The sequence below is a fragment of the Limanda limanda genome, chromosome 13 (genome assembly GCF_963576545.1).
Source record: "Limanda limanda chromosome 13, fLimLim1.1, whole genome shotgun sequence".
In the NCBI taxonomy this organism is placed as follows: Eukaryota; Metazoa; Chordata; class Actinopteri; order Pleuronectiformes; family Pleuronectidae; genus Limanda; species Limanda limanda.
In genome coordinates this window covers 5,908,906-5,922,201 of record NC_083648.1, presented here as the reverse complement: position 1 = coordinate 5,922,201, position 13,296 = coordinate 5,908,906, and the positions used below count along the sequence as shown (strand labels likewise).

At 41.1% G+C, this 13,296-nt stretch overlaps 2 protein-coding genes across 2 annotated transcripts; one reads left to right on the top strand and one right to left on the bottom strand.

Annotated features, from left to right (window-relative positions):
• Positions 1–2,299: 2,299 nt before the first annotated feature.
• Positions 2,300–5,837, bottom strand: dnajb4 (DnaJ heat shock protein family (Hsp40) member B4). Its single transcript, XM_061084255.1, has 3 exons — positions 5,627–5,837; positions 3,804–4,375; positions 2,300–2,839 (listed from the first exon to the last, which is right to left on the bottom strand). The coding sequence occupies exons 1-3, from the start codon at positions 5,835–5,837 to the stop codon at positions 2,609–2,611; spliced, it is 1,014 nt and encodes a 337-aa protein (XP_060940238.1). The 3' UTR covers positions 2,300–2,608.
• A 2,062-nt stretch (positions 5,838–7,899) lies between these two features.
• slc25a24l (solute carrier family 25 member 24, like) lies at positions 7,900–12,568 on the top strand. The gene is made up of 10 exons (XM_061084247.1): positions 7,900–8,022; positions 8,113–8,239; positions 8,716–8,803; positions 9,366–9,477; positions 9,565–9,723; positions 10,518–10,655; positions 10,741–10,851; positions 11,534–11,701; positions 11,785–11,923; positions 12,013–12,568. Exons 1-10 carry the CDS (start codon positions 7,900–7,902, stop codon positions 12,198–12,200), a joined length of 1,353 nt encoding a protein of 450 aa, XP_060940230.1. The 3' UTR covers positions 12,201–12,568.
• The last annotated feature ends 728 nt before the right edge of the window (positions 12,569–13,296 follow it).

Here is a 13,296-nt window from a genome sequence, read left to right as displayed (position 1 = left end):
GGTGGCAGAGAAAACTCCACACACTGAAAATTAAGAAAACAACTTCATTAATTTGACAACACATGCCCTGCAGAAAGTCACAACACCTGCAAATACAGAAACCAGTTGCAAAACGCAAGACATCTGTAGTTCGATGCTACGTAAAGTTAAAATCCATTCTGTCCGGGGAACAAAAAGGTCAGAAGTGCTGCATCCTTGCCTGAAGTGGCCCACAGCAGACTGAAGCTCGAGTGACATTTAGTTAAAATAATGTAAAGAATCTGCATCCCAGGCCTTCTTTTATTTTTGATATTATATTGAATTATATTGTATTTTACTATCTTTGCAGATGAGAAGAGCTGAAAATACTGAAGTCCAGGTCCATATGTGGAACTGACAAGTGGCACCTGAGAGTTTGGTTCACCTGTGAAAGGTCACACAAAGTGACACAAAACTACCACAAAGAGATGTAAAACAACTGCTGGTGGGTCCTCTGTATGTCTGTGTCTTTGGAGCTGTTTGCATAAGTTTAGTTTGCTGTAATCATCCCTCCTGATCATAGTTCCCTTCCTAATGCACATCAAATGGTGGACAAAATCCAGAGTGCTTATTCTAAAATGAGATTTCATCTGTCCGGATCAGACGAATCAAATTGATGTCTTCAAATTACACACATGAACTTTGAAATAAATCTTTTTAGATCAAGGACAGTGGATGTTGTTCCCCATTACTTACATTGAAAGCATGTTAGGAGCACAAATGAACCAGAGGAATGATAACACCATGCAAATGTTCAGAATTCCACCTAAGTACAGTCCTTGCAAATGTATGTACACAACGTTGATACGATGCAGGTCCAAACCAATCTGTTTCAATCAGTTTACACATCCTTGACCCACTGTTTTATATTGTTGAATAAGCGAAAGAAAATAAATGTGAGTGAGTGAGCTGAGAAGAGTAAATTAGAGGACGAAATTTTAAACCTTCACAAATACTCAGACAACTGAAGAACAGAAGATAAAGTCTAAAAATGTGGTCTGAAGAAACAAAAATTGTTCTAAGGTCAAGATGAAGATCTTGAGACAGGATTCAAAACTGTTATTACTCAATAACGATGAGGAAAACATGTCCTTGTGTGATAATATTGTGAATTTAAGCTGCTTCTTAGTCTTAAGAGGACATTTCATCCCTTCGAAATGAGTCAACATGGAAGCAAAGATGTCTAGATACATTTTTTTAAATAAAAATCATAATATTATACCTATTGTGGGCTTTAAACTCTAACTTCATTTCTGTTGTTCTCTTTAAAACAAGCTTTGAAGAATCCCTTTGTACTTGTTAGAAGTTCTTCTTTTTTTTTTAAATAAGGTGGGTTTCCTAAATGTGCCCTCTTATATATTCAGGTGTTTGTTAGATACAGTGCAGATTTCCATCCGGCTGGTAAAGTCACATTAAGCAGGAGCAGGTGTATTTACTTTGTACCCTCCTTGGAAAACAGTGACTCATCATTTACTCAAGCTGATGTGAGTATTTTAGGGACGATACAAATCTTTGTCAGAGGAAAGAACAGATCGTTCCCCAGCAGAGGCCCTGGTAACATTGACAAAAGATGATAGTTCAATTACACAATACTTAGTTGTGGTGCTTAATAAAAATATGAATAAAATGAGAGCTTTTTGCAGGTATCTAATAATTACACCAGCTTATATTGCTTTTATAGAGCCCCCTCCCCCTGAGTCATGACGAGTGATGTGGCGTCCCCTGGTGGGAAAACGTTAAGGTCTCTGCGTTGGCAGCTGATATCCAGCAGCTGAGACCAGACAGCTATATTTACACAGTCATATCTTTTCTATTTGTAACTTCATTCGATATATTTTTAATTTTGAACTTTGGAAATTTCACCGTATAAGTTTTACAACAACAAAATATTCACATTTGACCTTCAAAATATAATATAGCTCCGAATATTCAGATAATGGGCCGATGCCATAAATAATTCATTATGGGTAATATTGCTATGCAGACTGTCTATAAATAGGCTGAAGCAGCAGAAGTGATTATTGTTAAAGTGCTGTTTATTTCATGGGGGGGGGGAAGGATTCACTGGGTGCCTCCCCATGACTGGAACAGCCCAAGATCAAGGTTCATGTGGAAATATTTATTTTAAAATTCAAGTTCAGCATCTTCACATGTAAGATTCTTAATTTCACTCAACCACTTTTTCCTCTTAAATAACTTGTACACAGATTCTTCAGCCTCCAAACGGATCAAATCTAAAAAGAGAGCACGGAAACGTACGGTTTGGCTCTGCAGGTTTCTGTCTGGCAGCTGTTGACTCATTCACAGCCAAACACTTCCATCAAACGAGCAGGTAACGTTATTGTGGAAAAAGACCCACGTATGTAACTTGTGTACTCTCAGATATCAACAGTCGGTCTGTCGCCTGTATCGACTCGGCAGCATGCACGGTGTTTATAAAAACACCAACCAGCTCAAAAATAGAAACTGCTCATTAGCTGGTAGGAGGTCCATCTGTGAGCTGTCCAAACTGTCCGTGTGAGTCTGTTGGGTAACGAGGGGGGTGCTGTCATGCGGTTGTCTCCCCTCGTTCGGTCCCTGTCCTTCGGTCCTAAGCAGGTAAATGTCGTTTCAACACGTCCTTGGCGTTGCCGGGCAACGTTTCGGGAAAGTTCACGTCAAACTCCACCACCAGATCTCCTCTCTGCTCTGGGTTTTTGGGTAAGGGGAGGCCCTGTCCGGCCACAGTCTTTCTCAAGCCGGGCTTGACGACGTCTGTGATCTTCATGTTGCACGTCTGGCCGTCTATTGTTGACACGGTAACCGAGCATCCGCACAGCGACTGGAAAGACAGAAACGCAACAGGTGGATCAACAAGAGAAGAGCCAGACGCACATGATCCACTGCAAATAGAACATGAAGTCAACCTCGATATTAGACAGTTTGCATCACAATGTATACATTCACATGTAGAAGAATCAGAATGATATTTAGTGCAATGAGCTGTGATCGACTGTGTCACATGAAACCAAGCAGCTCGTTAATTTGGACAACAGAGGTACTATCGAGTTTAAAAGATATATATATATGTTGATTTTAAATAGAAATATTAAATTTGGGCTTTATTCTTATGAGCACTAATGGTGGATGGTTTAGCCTGACTGATACACTAATTAACTAAACTAATTAAACATTTGAAAATGTGATGATATCTTCAATATTCTTTCTTACAGTGAAAACGTATACTATTTACCTTTTCTTTGGCTTTTCTCTTCTGCATTTAGTTTCCCCCCCAACCCCATTAAGTTAAACAGAATGAGTCAACTATGTCTATACATGCACACCTACATATATACATGTTGTTCCTCTGTATTTTTTCTGTCTGGCCATTATGCCAGCGATGATCTGCTGCTGTTTGTTTGCTGCAGCAGTCAAGATATTGAGAGATGAGTGATGAGGACAGTAAGAGGATCCATATAAGAACATCTTGTATCGTGTGTGTGTGTGTGTGTGTGGGCGGCCACCGCCTCTCTGTCCTCCCTGTGATCGAGCTCCTATTTCTCAATGCTGATGAACCAGATTACATAAGTACACACATTCAAAGTGTGTGTAGTTCCGTACTATGCTCACAGAGAGCGGCTGTACTTTCCAGGGAAAACAACTTCTCCGGCAGACTACTTACAGTTTATGGGTTGTGACCAGGCTGTTCAGAGCTAGCTCTCACGTAGCTGTGAGCTCGTTCTCATCGGACTCTATTAATACCTCTACACTCAGTCAGCTTGGGTGTCAAAGAGAAAGAGCCTCACCTGTCGTAAGCTCACGCGAACAGGATACACGATGTCGGAGCCTTCCCGCCTAAAGTGAGGGTGTGGCTTGTCCTTGATGACGAAAACTATGTCGGCAGGAATGGTGTTTGACGACTCGTCTCCCTCCCGCGGGAACGTGATCTTCGTCCCCTCTTTCCAGCCCCGCTTGATCTCGATGGTGAGAATCTTGTCCTCGTTGCGCATGGTCCTGCCGTCTGGGTTCAGCCTCTTGCGGGAGATCTTCATCCTCTTGGTGCAGCCGTGGAAGACCTCCTCCAGGGAGACCCTCAGGTCGTGGACGATGGCCGGGTCCTGCTTCCGGCGCTGCTGCCCGATGTGGCCGTCCCGGGGGAAGCCGTTCAGGTTGAAGCTGGTGAAGGAGCCAAAGGGGTCGTTCCCGTCCACCTCCATGTCATCGTCGTCTCGCCCATTGGCTTTACGCCCAAAGAACATCTCGAAGGGGTTTGAGCCGCCGAAGAACGTGGCGAAGGTGGCGTGAGGATCCCCGTGGAAGGTGTAGGTGAAAGTGTTGCCTGGTCCATCGCCAGTGGGTCCACTTCCTCCCTTGAGACCTGGTGGAAGAAGGAAGTGATTCATCAGTCATCCTGACGCTAATACTGTGGGAGAGTTTGATGCCATAAGTGACGCCTACTTTGACCACAGAGATGCACAATCCCATCTGCTGGATATGAGGCCAAATACTGACTTTAACATGTCGCTCCTGTATCAGCCATGAACTAACCAATCTGCTTTAAACTCAGAGACTTAATGATAAGTAGTAGTAGTAGTAGTTGTTAATATCATACATCGACCTATTCTGCTAACCAGTCCATTGATTTAATAATCTTTCAATCCAAATATCAAACATTAGATGCTTCCAACTTCTTTAAATTATTCAGGAGAATATTTATATATATATTTGTGTCATCAACCCTTTGTGGGACAAAACAAGACATTTGGACATTTGTCATTGTTTTTTGAGTGGTCATAAGAAAACACTTACAGCCGCCCTACAGTTGACTCATTGTTTTGAGATGACACATCAGAATCCATATCGGGAGACTGTAATCCTGTTTGATCAAACTACCTGCACCACAGCAGAGACTGTAGTAAGGTACTGTTTAAAGGATATTCAGGAACTCTTTCGGGGTCAAAGTCTCAAAATCTCCTGTTTAAAAAATAAAACTCAATGGGTTTGTCCAGTGCCAACGTTAAAGATCTTGTATTTGTCCCCAATACAGTCCACATTTGGATGCTCAGTTTGCTGCGTGGCATGAGTGGGCTCAGCTTCTCAAGGAGGCCGTCTGTGACACACTCCCAGGTTCATGTCTGGGCTTCTTCTTGCGTACCTGCACGCTTTACTTTGAAAATACACCTTTTTATTCCTCATACACTTCTAATATTCCTCCTGCTTCCTGGTGAAATCATAATATGTCACCTTTTAATTCTGAATTCAAGCCTGTAGAGATGATCTGGGCTCTTTTCTTGTCTTTCATACCTCCAACATGCTTCCCACACAGCACCATCTGGACTACTAATGACACCGGCTTGCTCAGAAACTACAGTGTAGGTGCCACACACTGCACAGAAAGCTTCATTACACTGGTTTCTCCCACTGAAGCAGCCTCATAATGGGACATTTTTGCTTTTTGTAACATAGCTGCAGATATAGAATAACAGGATGATACTGGGAAGCTGTTTTCTGGGCCTGCTGACTTGAATAAAAACCAGCTGAGCTCTACATGCAACCATCCAGCTTTAATAACGGTGCATTGACACCGGGCTGAATATATAGGCAGTGATTCCAAAGCATGCACATTTACCTTCCTCTCCATACTGGTCATAAATCTCCTTCTTCTTCGGATCACTCAGGACTTCATAAGCCTCCGCGATCTCCTTGAATTTCTCCTCGGCGGATGCAGACTTGTTTTTGTCCGGGTGCCATTTCAGCGCCTGTTTTCTGTAGGCTTTCTTCACGTCCTCCTCCGTGGCTCCTTTAGAGATGCCCAGGGTTTTGTAGTAGTCTTTACCCATTTCTCACGTATCCCAGGAAAAGAAGGATGAGAACGATAAGCGGGGTAGGTCCCTGAGAGAGAAGCCGGTGGAGGGGAGCTGGTCGACGGATGGATGGGATGTGACAGATCGGCCTCAGACAGACTCACGCTGCGGGATGAGGAGCATCGAGAGGCGGAGAGTCGACGCCGAGGAGCCGGTGGCGTTTCTCTGGATGACTGGAGGAGGCTCTTTAAATAACCTCAGCTCCCTCCCTGCATCCTCAGAGCCAGAGTCAAGTGTGACACCGCCAGTCTGAGTGTTTCCGGTGAGAGAGAATAAAGCAGCTGCAGGTCGTTCACATGGAAAGTTGTGTTTCATTTCTGTGAATAAGATTTGCATAAAATTGTACACAAATTAGAAATAAGGGTATCCTTTTCATCGTCACTTTTAAATTGAAATTGTTGGTTTATCTGTTGAAATAGAAATGTTTTAATTTGATCGAATAACTGCTGTAGTGGAATGGTCACATAGGTTATGTATTATTTAAGCAAAAGCTGGTAACCACTTAGCTTCTCAGGTAATAATACAATTAATAATATAACACCTTTATTACAAACATTTTTAAATATTAATATACAGTCTATTCTATATGAAAGTGTTCTCTGGTAATAATACAGTTCAGCATTGAATTGGAGTCAGTGGGTCACATGACAATGAAGCTATTGAAGAATAAATAAATAATATAACATAGAACACAAATAGTTTTTGAAATATTATTATTCATATTAAATATCAGAAACTCTAAGATAATGAGAGAAGCAATGTTCTTTATTTAGGGTACAATGCAATACAGCATCAGTAGAAATACAGTCCGTGTGTCACGTAACGTGGAAAGTAAAGAACATCTTAAATATTAATATTCATATAAACCAAATCTGAGGTAACAGACGTGTATGTGCCTTTGTGGTTTTTATTGATGTCTTTATGAACTTGACATGACAGACGAAAACCTGGTCTTATTTTGAAAAGCTGTTTCCGGGTTTGCTCTATCTACTTCAGTCCAACTCGACACTTTGCTCCGGAATTCAGAGGTTGTTTCTAGAAAGCGAACGGTGGGGGGCGTCCCTGACCAAACCTGGCTCCTCTGCACATCATCCAGGTGAGAGGTGAAAACACACACACACACACACACACACACACACACACACACAAACACACACACACACACACACACACACACACACACACACACACACATAGGTTCATTGCATGTCATTTAGACACACACTTTTTGTGAAGTATGACATGAGACGAGTTCCATATTATGTGTTAATTATGACATGAGTAAAACAATGATACATACAAGAAGGAAAATTATATAGAACTTGATACGGATAACTAGATAAATATATAGGATAAGCAATAGTACTTTTACCACTAAATAATAATGATAATAATAATATTTCCTTTGCCTATACCTTTGTACTTGAGTGAAGTGTCTCTCTCTCTCTCTCTCTCTCTCTCTCTCTCTCTTTCTCTCTCTCTCTCACTATGTGTGTGTGTGTGTGTGTGTGTGTGTGTGTGTGTGTGTGTGTGTGTGTGTGTGTGTGTGTTTTATCCAGAACATTCCCATTGTATCCACTTGGCTCAACACATCAAAGCCTTAACAGTGAAGGTTTATTTTCTCTCTCTCAGTTGTAGAATTACATACATTTCTCTTTATTTATTTTACTGATTTATTGATTCCAACCCTCTGTGTGTGTCTGGAAACTCTGTCACCAGGTCCACAAATAGCTCAGTGGCCACTTAAACCAGAAACTGATGATGGGCCCTCGGTGGCTTCTCCTGCAGCAACAGCGCCACCTGCTGCCCCACAGGGAGAGTGGGGTTCTTCTCTCGGAGCCAATGATCAGAGCTCATAACGCTGCATCGCCTCTGGTTCCTGCCAATGAGTCAGCGTCCGTGCAGAGCTGCAGGTGAATTAGCTCTGCTGATGATCAATGCTTCATCTCTCTCCTGCAGCGGATCACACGCTGCATTCTGCTTTTTGCATTTTTTTACAACCTGAATATCTAAAAAAAGAACATTTTCCTCAACAACCATGGATCAGTTCCGTGGGCTATTTGTCAAACTGGACCAAAACAAAGATGGATTCATATCAGTGACAGAGCTGCACAAAGAAATGAGCAAGTTTGGGATCAACTCGGCAGATGGAAAGGCCCAGGTAATGTTTTCATGATCTTATTTCCCTACTGTACTTATCTGGGTCAGGGTTTTTCTTTTCATTCATTCATTCATTCGTTTTCCCTTCTAGAATATCATTGATTCTTATGATAAGAACAAAGATGGCCTCCTGGATTATAAAGAGTTCCTCGGCTACATGATGGACAGAGAGAAGAAATGGAAAATTTACTTTCATGACCTTGACAAGAACAAGTGTGGTGAGTAGTTATATTTGCCGTTGAGAAAATGTTCATATTGCTCAAGGAAACATAAAAAACATTAATGTCATTACTGGGCTTGTTAAAAACACACAGTAAACACAAATATGTATGTTTGTTTTTGAATAATTACACCGACAGTTGTGTTGTCGTGTTTAGAATAGAATGTGCTCTTCTGCAGGTGTAGAAGATGTATAGTCCTGACTGAGCATATTCTTTATAAACTGCTATAAATGTATAATTTCAGTCTGTTATCAAGGTCAAACCAGAAAGTAAGCCATGCTAACCCAGGAAGTGTTTATAGTACACTGCAGACTCCACACTAAACATAGCTCCGGCCTCTGGTCTTTGCACTCAGGTGTTCAGTGTCACTTCCCAGAGAGGTTGCGTGCCATCATACAGTCGTAAAGTTCATACAGTACATACAGTACATACAGTTTTCTGTTTGTAATTGTGTGCATTTCTTCTCTGATCAGGGGTGATTGACCAGGAGGACGTCATTTGTTTGTTTAAGGAGATAGGAGTGGTCATTTCAAAGCCGAATGCAAAAAAAATAATACAAATGTAAGAACCTCATGGACTCATAATTACATGTGAACAAATGCTTTACAACAATAATCCATTGGGTTCTAACTGAGTTCCCAACACTGATGTGATGCACGTTTTACATTTCACTGGTGTCACTTTAAATAAGGAATCCTTACATTGTGGCTGATAAATCATTTATTATTTTATTAATTGATGAAGTTTGGGTAGCCAGATCTAGGTATGGATTCTGTCCTAACCTTTATTTTGTAACCGCCGACTTCATGACTCATTGTAGGTTGGAAAATCCACATATCTTTATTAATGAAGGGAGGAAGATAAGATGGAACACCGGCCTTTATTGTCAGTCTGAAATATAATGTCTTATTACTGCACAGTGACAAATCTATCACTCATTAATCATTAATAAAGACAGTAATAGCAACATTGAATGCATAGACCTCGGTAAAGTGACTCTAGGATCATTATCAAATGAAGATGATTTACTTCACACAGTGAATATTTTCTGTGTTTGTGTTTGTTTGTGTGTGTGTGTGTGTATGTGTGTGCGTGCGCATGTGTGTGTGTGATTCTATGGCAGGATGGACAAGGACAGTTCCATGACAGTGGACTGGGGCGAGTTCCTGCACCACGTCATCCTCAACCCTGTGGACAGCATCGGGGAGCTGGTGACCTCATGGAAACACCAGCTGGTAAGACAAGCAGTGTCACTTTTGTTTGTATCATTATACAGTAATTAAGAAGATGGTAAATGTGATTCCTCATTTGTGCATCTGCAGGTTTTCGATGTCGGGGAGAGTCGTGCGATGCCCCTTGAGTTCCCTGAGGAGGCGTCTGGCTTCGGTGCTTGGCGGACGTTTGTCCTGGCAGCAGGTCTCGCTGACGCTGTGTCCAGGACTGTGACGGCGCCCATCGACCGCCTTAAGACCCAACTTCAGGTCAGTTCCATGGACAGGTGCATGGCGCTGATATATTTAGTGATGAACTGTAAGTTTATCCTAAAGTTCTCACTTTCTTTTTAAACATCACTTTAGCGACAACTAGAGCTGCAGAGCTTCTCTGACTCTGCATGACCCTAAAGCGTGTTTAAGTAAGGTTTTTAGATTTCAAGGTGAAGTTACATTTGTTGTGCTTATTCATAGCCCTCATTTGTTCAGCTGCTTTGAGTACAAGTCCACTTACTAATCTTCAGAGCTTTCAACCACACCTACAATGTGTTTTATCTGATGACAACAGACCATAAGATGCAATTTGATAAAAAGATAAGAATGAATGATGTCAGTTACCATTGCATAATGTAATCTTTGCGTCTTCAGTGAAGCATTAAACTTCAACTCTTATATTCTTATTTGTTGTCTGGATTCTCTCAGAAAAGGCAACTTTACGAACACATTATAAAGCTAGAAATTCAACAACAAGTGTTTTTGTAATACATCATCCATTGTAAGTTGAGTTGAAAGGTTGTTTTATTGTCTCAGGGTGTAAAGATGGAAAGTTATCAACCTACCCAGCCTTGTTTTACATCATCTATCTTTTCCTGATATGAGAACACCATTCACTTTACAGCTCACTGTGTACAGCCTATCATTAACATGAGAAAGAGAATGGGTCAAGTATTCACTTTACATGTGAGACCCTGTTATCTTTGCAGCATTTGAACACATATCGCCCCTAAAACTGTTGTGAATATATCTGAGTTTTATTGCCTGACGGTCTCCTGTGCACTCTGCAGGTTCATGGATCCAAGGCCTTCTCCCAAGGCTTCCAGGAGGTGAGAGCAGGCGGTCTGCGGTCGATGTGGCAGGGCAACGCTGTCAACGTGCTGAAAGGAACGCCGCAGTCCACGCTCCAGTGTCTTATCTACGCCCAGGTCAGGCTTACAGGATGAATTATTGAGAAACCAGTGTCTTGTTTCTGACCGACGTGGATGCTCAGAGCTTCTCTGCTCTGTCCAGATGAAGGTCTACACCCAAAACCGAACCCAGGAGCCTCTGACGGTGCAGCAGCGCTTCGGGTTGGGCTGCGTGTCCGGGGCGGTGGTTCACGCTGCCTTCTACCCTTTAGAGGTATCAGAGATCAGTGGCAGGTCTGAGTGCTTTAACATTTCTGTCCTGTCCCCAATCATTTATTTATATATTGGGTTATAAGGTTTAATGTCAGTAGGTCACATTAAAGGGACTCTTACCTTTGTTGCATTTGAGAATTACAGCACATTCAAATCATCCCGCCTTCCTCCAATGCCCCACCCCCTCGTTCCCATCCGCGGTGTTTTTTTGAAGAAACTTTATTTACAAGCAGACTTACAATCTACTGCCTCCGCGCACACACGTGAGTTTTTGTTTACCAAAGCAATGGATTCGGTAAGTTATATACATTTACATTCACATATGATGACGGGCCCGAATGCGCCACAAGAAGCAGACGGAAAACCTGCATGTCCATGCAGCAAACAGACAGGTCTGTCGGCCAATAAGGTCCTTCGGTCCGAAGAATTGTATTGGTTGAAGTTTTCACTAAATATTATGAGAGTGAAATAATTGTTTTTTTTTTTTACTCCTGGTGGGTCTGTCTTGCATTTTAGAGTGTCATTACCTTATTAATACCAATTTAACCTCATCCAAAAAAAGTGTAAAAATGCAACAAAGGTAAGAGTCCCTTTAATGAGGCTTTGGTTTATTTATTTGGGTTTATTGTGTCAGTGGTGGAGGTTGAGTTGAATAATCTCTCTCATTCTATCTGCCACTTCAGGTGTTGAAAGTGAGACTGAACCTGCAGCAAATTGGAACTTACCACGGCATGGTGGCCTGCACCCGCTCCATTTACAGACAGGAGCGTTTGTCCTCGTTTTACAGAGGATTCAAACCCAGCATCATGTGCATGATCCCCTACGCAGGCGTGGAGTGTGCAGTTCACCAGGTGAGACAGAACCAAAAACTCAAAGATTTAAACACTTTTTCATCTGACAGATTCGAGCTGTAAACATTTTCTTTGTGTTGCAGTCGATTATGAACTGGGCGAAGAGCGATCCAGCCTACAACAGTGACTCCAAACTGTTCTTCTTCAGTTTCGTGGCCTTTGCCTCTGGACAAATGACCAGTTACCCACTGGCAGTGATCCGCACGCAGCAGCAAGCTCAGGGTAACAGTTGTATTTGGTTTAACACGGTTAAGCTTTTTCTGCACAATCTGAGAACATGTTTTCCTCATCATCATTTCTTTGTTTTGCAGCTCTCAGCTCTGCCTCAAGTCCAGCTTCTGGCATTTTACGAGGACTTATTGGTATATATGAAAGACATGGACTGAGAGGATATTACAACGGCATGGGAGCCAGCTTTGTCCGGGCTGTTCCTTGTGCCTTGATAAACTACACTTTGACTAGGAAGTTTGAAAATGTGTTTTCTTCCATGGAGTCCTGAGGTTTGGCAGAAATTATGTTTTCTGTGCATGCTGTGATTTAGTTTTTAAACATCTTGTTTCAGGGACATCATCAGGAACATGAGGATAAATACAAAAACCCTGGACTGTTGTCAATGTGAACTGAGTGAAAATGACTGGATCTAAAAAACCTGCAAAAGTCAAATCTCTGAGATGTGAATTATCATGTGATACAGCTTTTAATGCCTCTGTAGCTTTTTGACTCAGGTTAGAGTTCTTCCCTCTGACAAGGACCATGAGACGTGGTGAAGTATTTGAAAAACCATAAACCTCACTGAGAGCTGACGCATACTTGACTTGAAATTTACAATGTGACTGTGATATAATAAAGTGTAGTCAGTGTCCATGTACGACTGAACTGTGTAAATGAGGAAATGTGTGAAAGTGCGAGCTGTATAATAAAATATAACATTTTATATCATAGCAGGGGTCAGACATCTTGTTTCATTTAACAGAGTCAGCAGTGTTCTGAGTTTCTTTGTTTTGACTTTGACTCGAGTGCATCCTACAGGTCTGTGCACATTTGTGTAATTAAACTTTGATAATTTCGAAAAATTGATGCAGGTATGTTCTGGCCATTTTATCTATGTAACAAACCAAAACAAGTTTATGGTGGGGCAGCCAGATCTAAAGGAAGTTAGTTCTAAATAAGAAACATTAATTGCTTTAATGTCTGAATACTGAAAAAAAACAGAAAAGAAAGATCAGCAGAAAAATCCAAATATGAGTCGATTCATTTGTAGTTGTTTAAGGTAATAAGTAATTAGGTTTTCATAATACTTTATATACTTGAGCTCAAATTAAAATAAATCTGAACAATACTTTACCAATCCCAGATTAACAACCACTGTACTTTGAATTTGGACTATAGATTATCAATTTAAATTTAAAGACTGTTTGAAACACAAGTTTTAGACTTGACAAATATTTAATTTATTTATGAAAAAAAACAAAACAATGGGAAACTTTAGAGTTTGCATCAACATTTTTTTCGTAATTTTTTTTTATTTTTACATTTTGTTTATATTATAATGACGTCATCGATAATCAAAGGTAACCACACAAAAAAAACTATAA

Bases quoted from the DNA above. Each gene is read 5' to 3' on its own strand.
- slc25a24l (XM_061084247.1), top strand. From the start codon at position 7,900: ATGGATCAGTTCCGTGGGCTATTTGTCAAACTGGACCAAAACAAAGAT. The intron at 9,724-10,517 runs GTCAGTTCCATG...TGCACTCTGCAG, and splicing joins GCCTTAAGACCCAACTTCAG to GTTCATGGATCCAAGGCCTT. The intron at 11,924-12,012 runs GTAACAGTTGTA...TTTGTTTTGCAG, and splicing joins CACGCAGCAGCAAGCTCAGG to CTCTCAGCTCTGCCTCAAGT.
- dnajb4 (XM_061084255.1), bottom strand. From the start codon at position 5,837: ATGGGTAAAGACTACTACAAAACCCTGGGCATCTCTAAAGGAGCCACG. The intron at 4,376-5,626 runs GTAAATGTGCAT...TTCTTCCACCAG, and splicing joins TGACCAGTATGGAGAGGAAG to GTCTCAAGGGAGGAAGTGGA. The intron at 2,840-3,803 runs GTGAGGCTCTTT...CTGTCTTTCCAG, and splicing joins TTCGCGTGAGCTTACGACAG to TCGCTGTGCGGATGCTCGGT.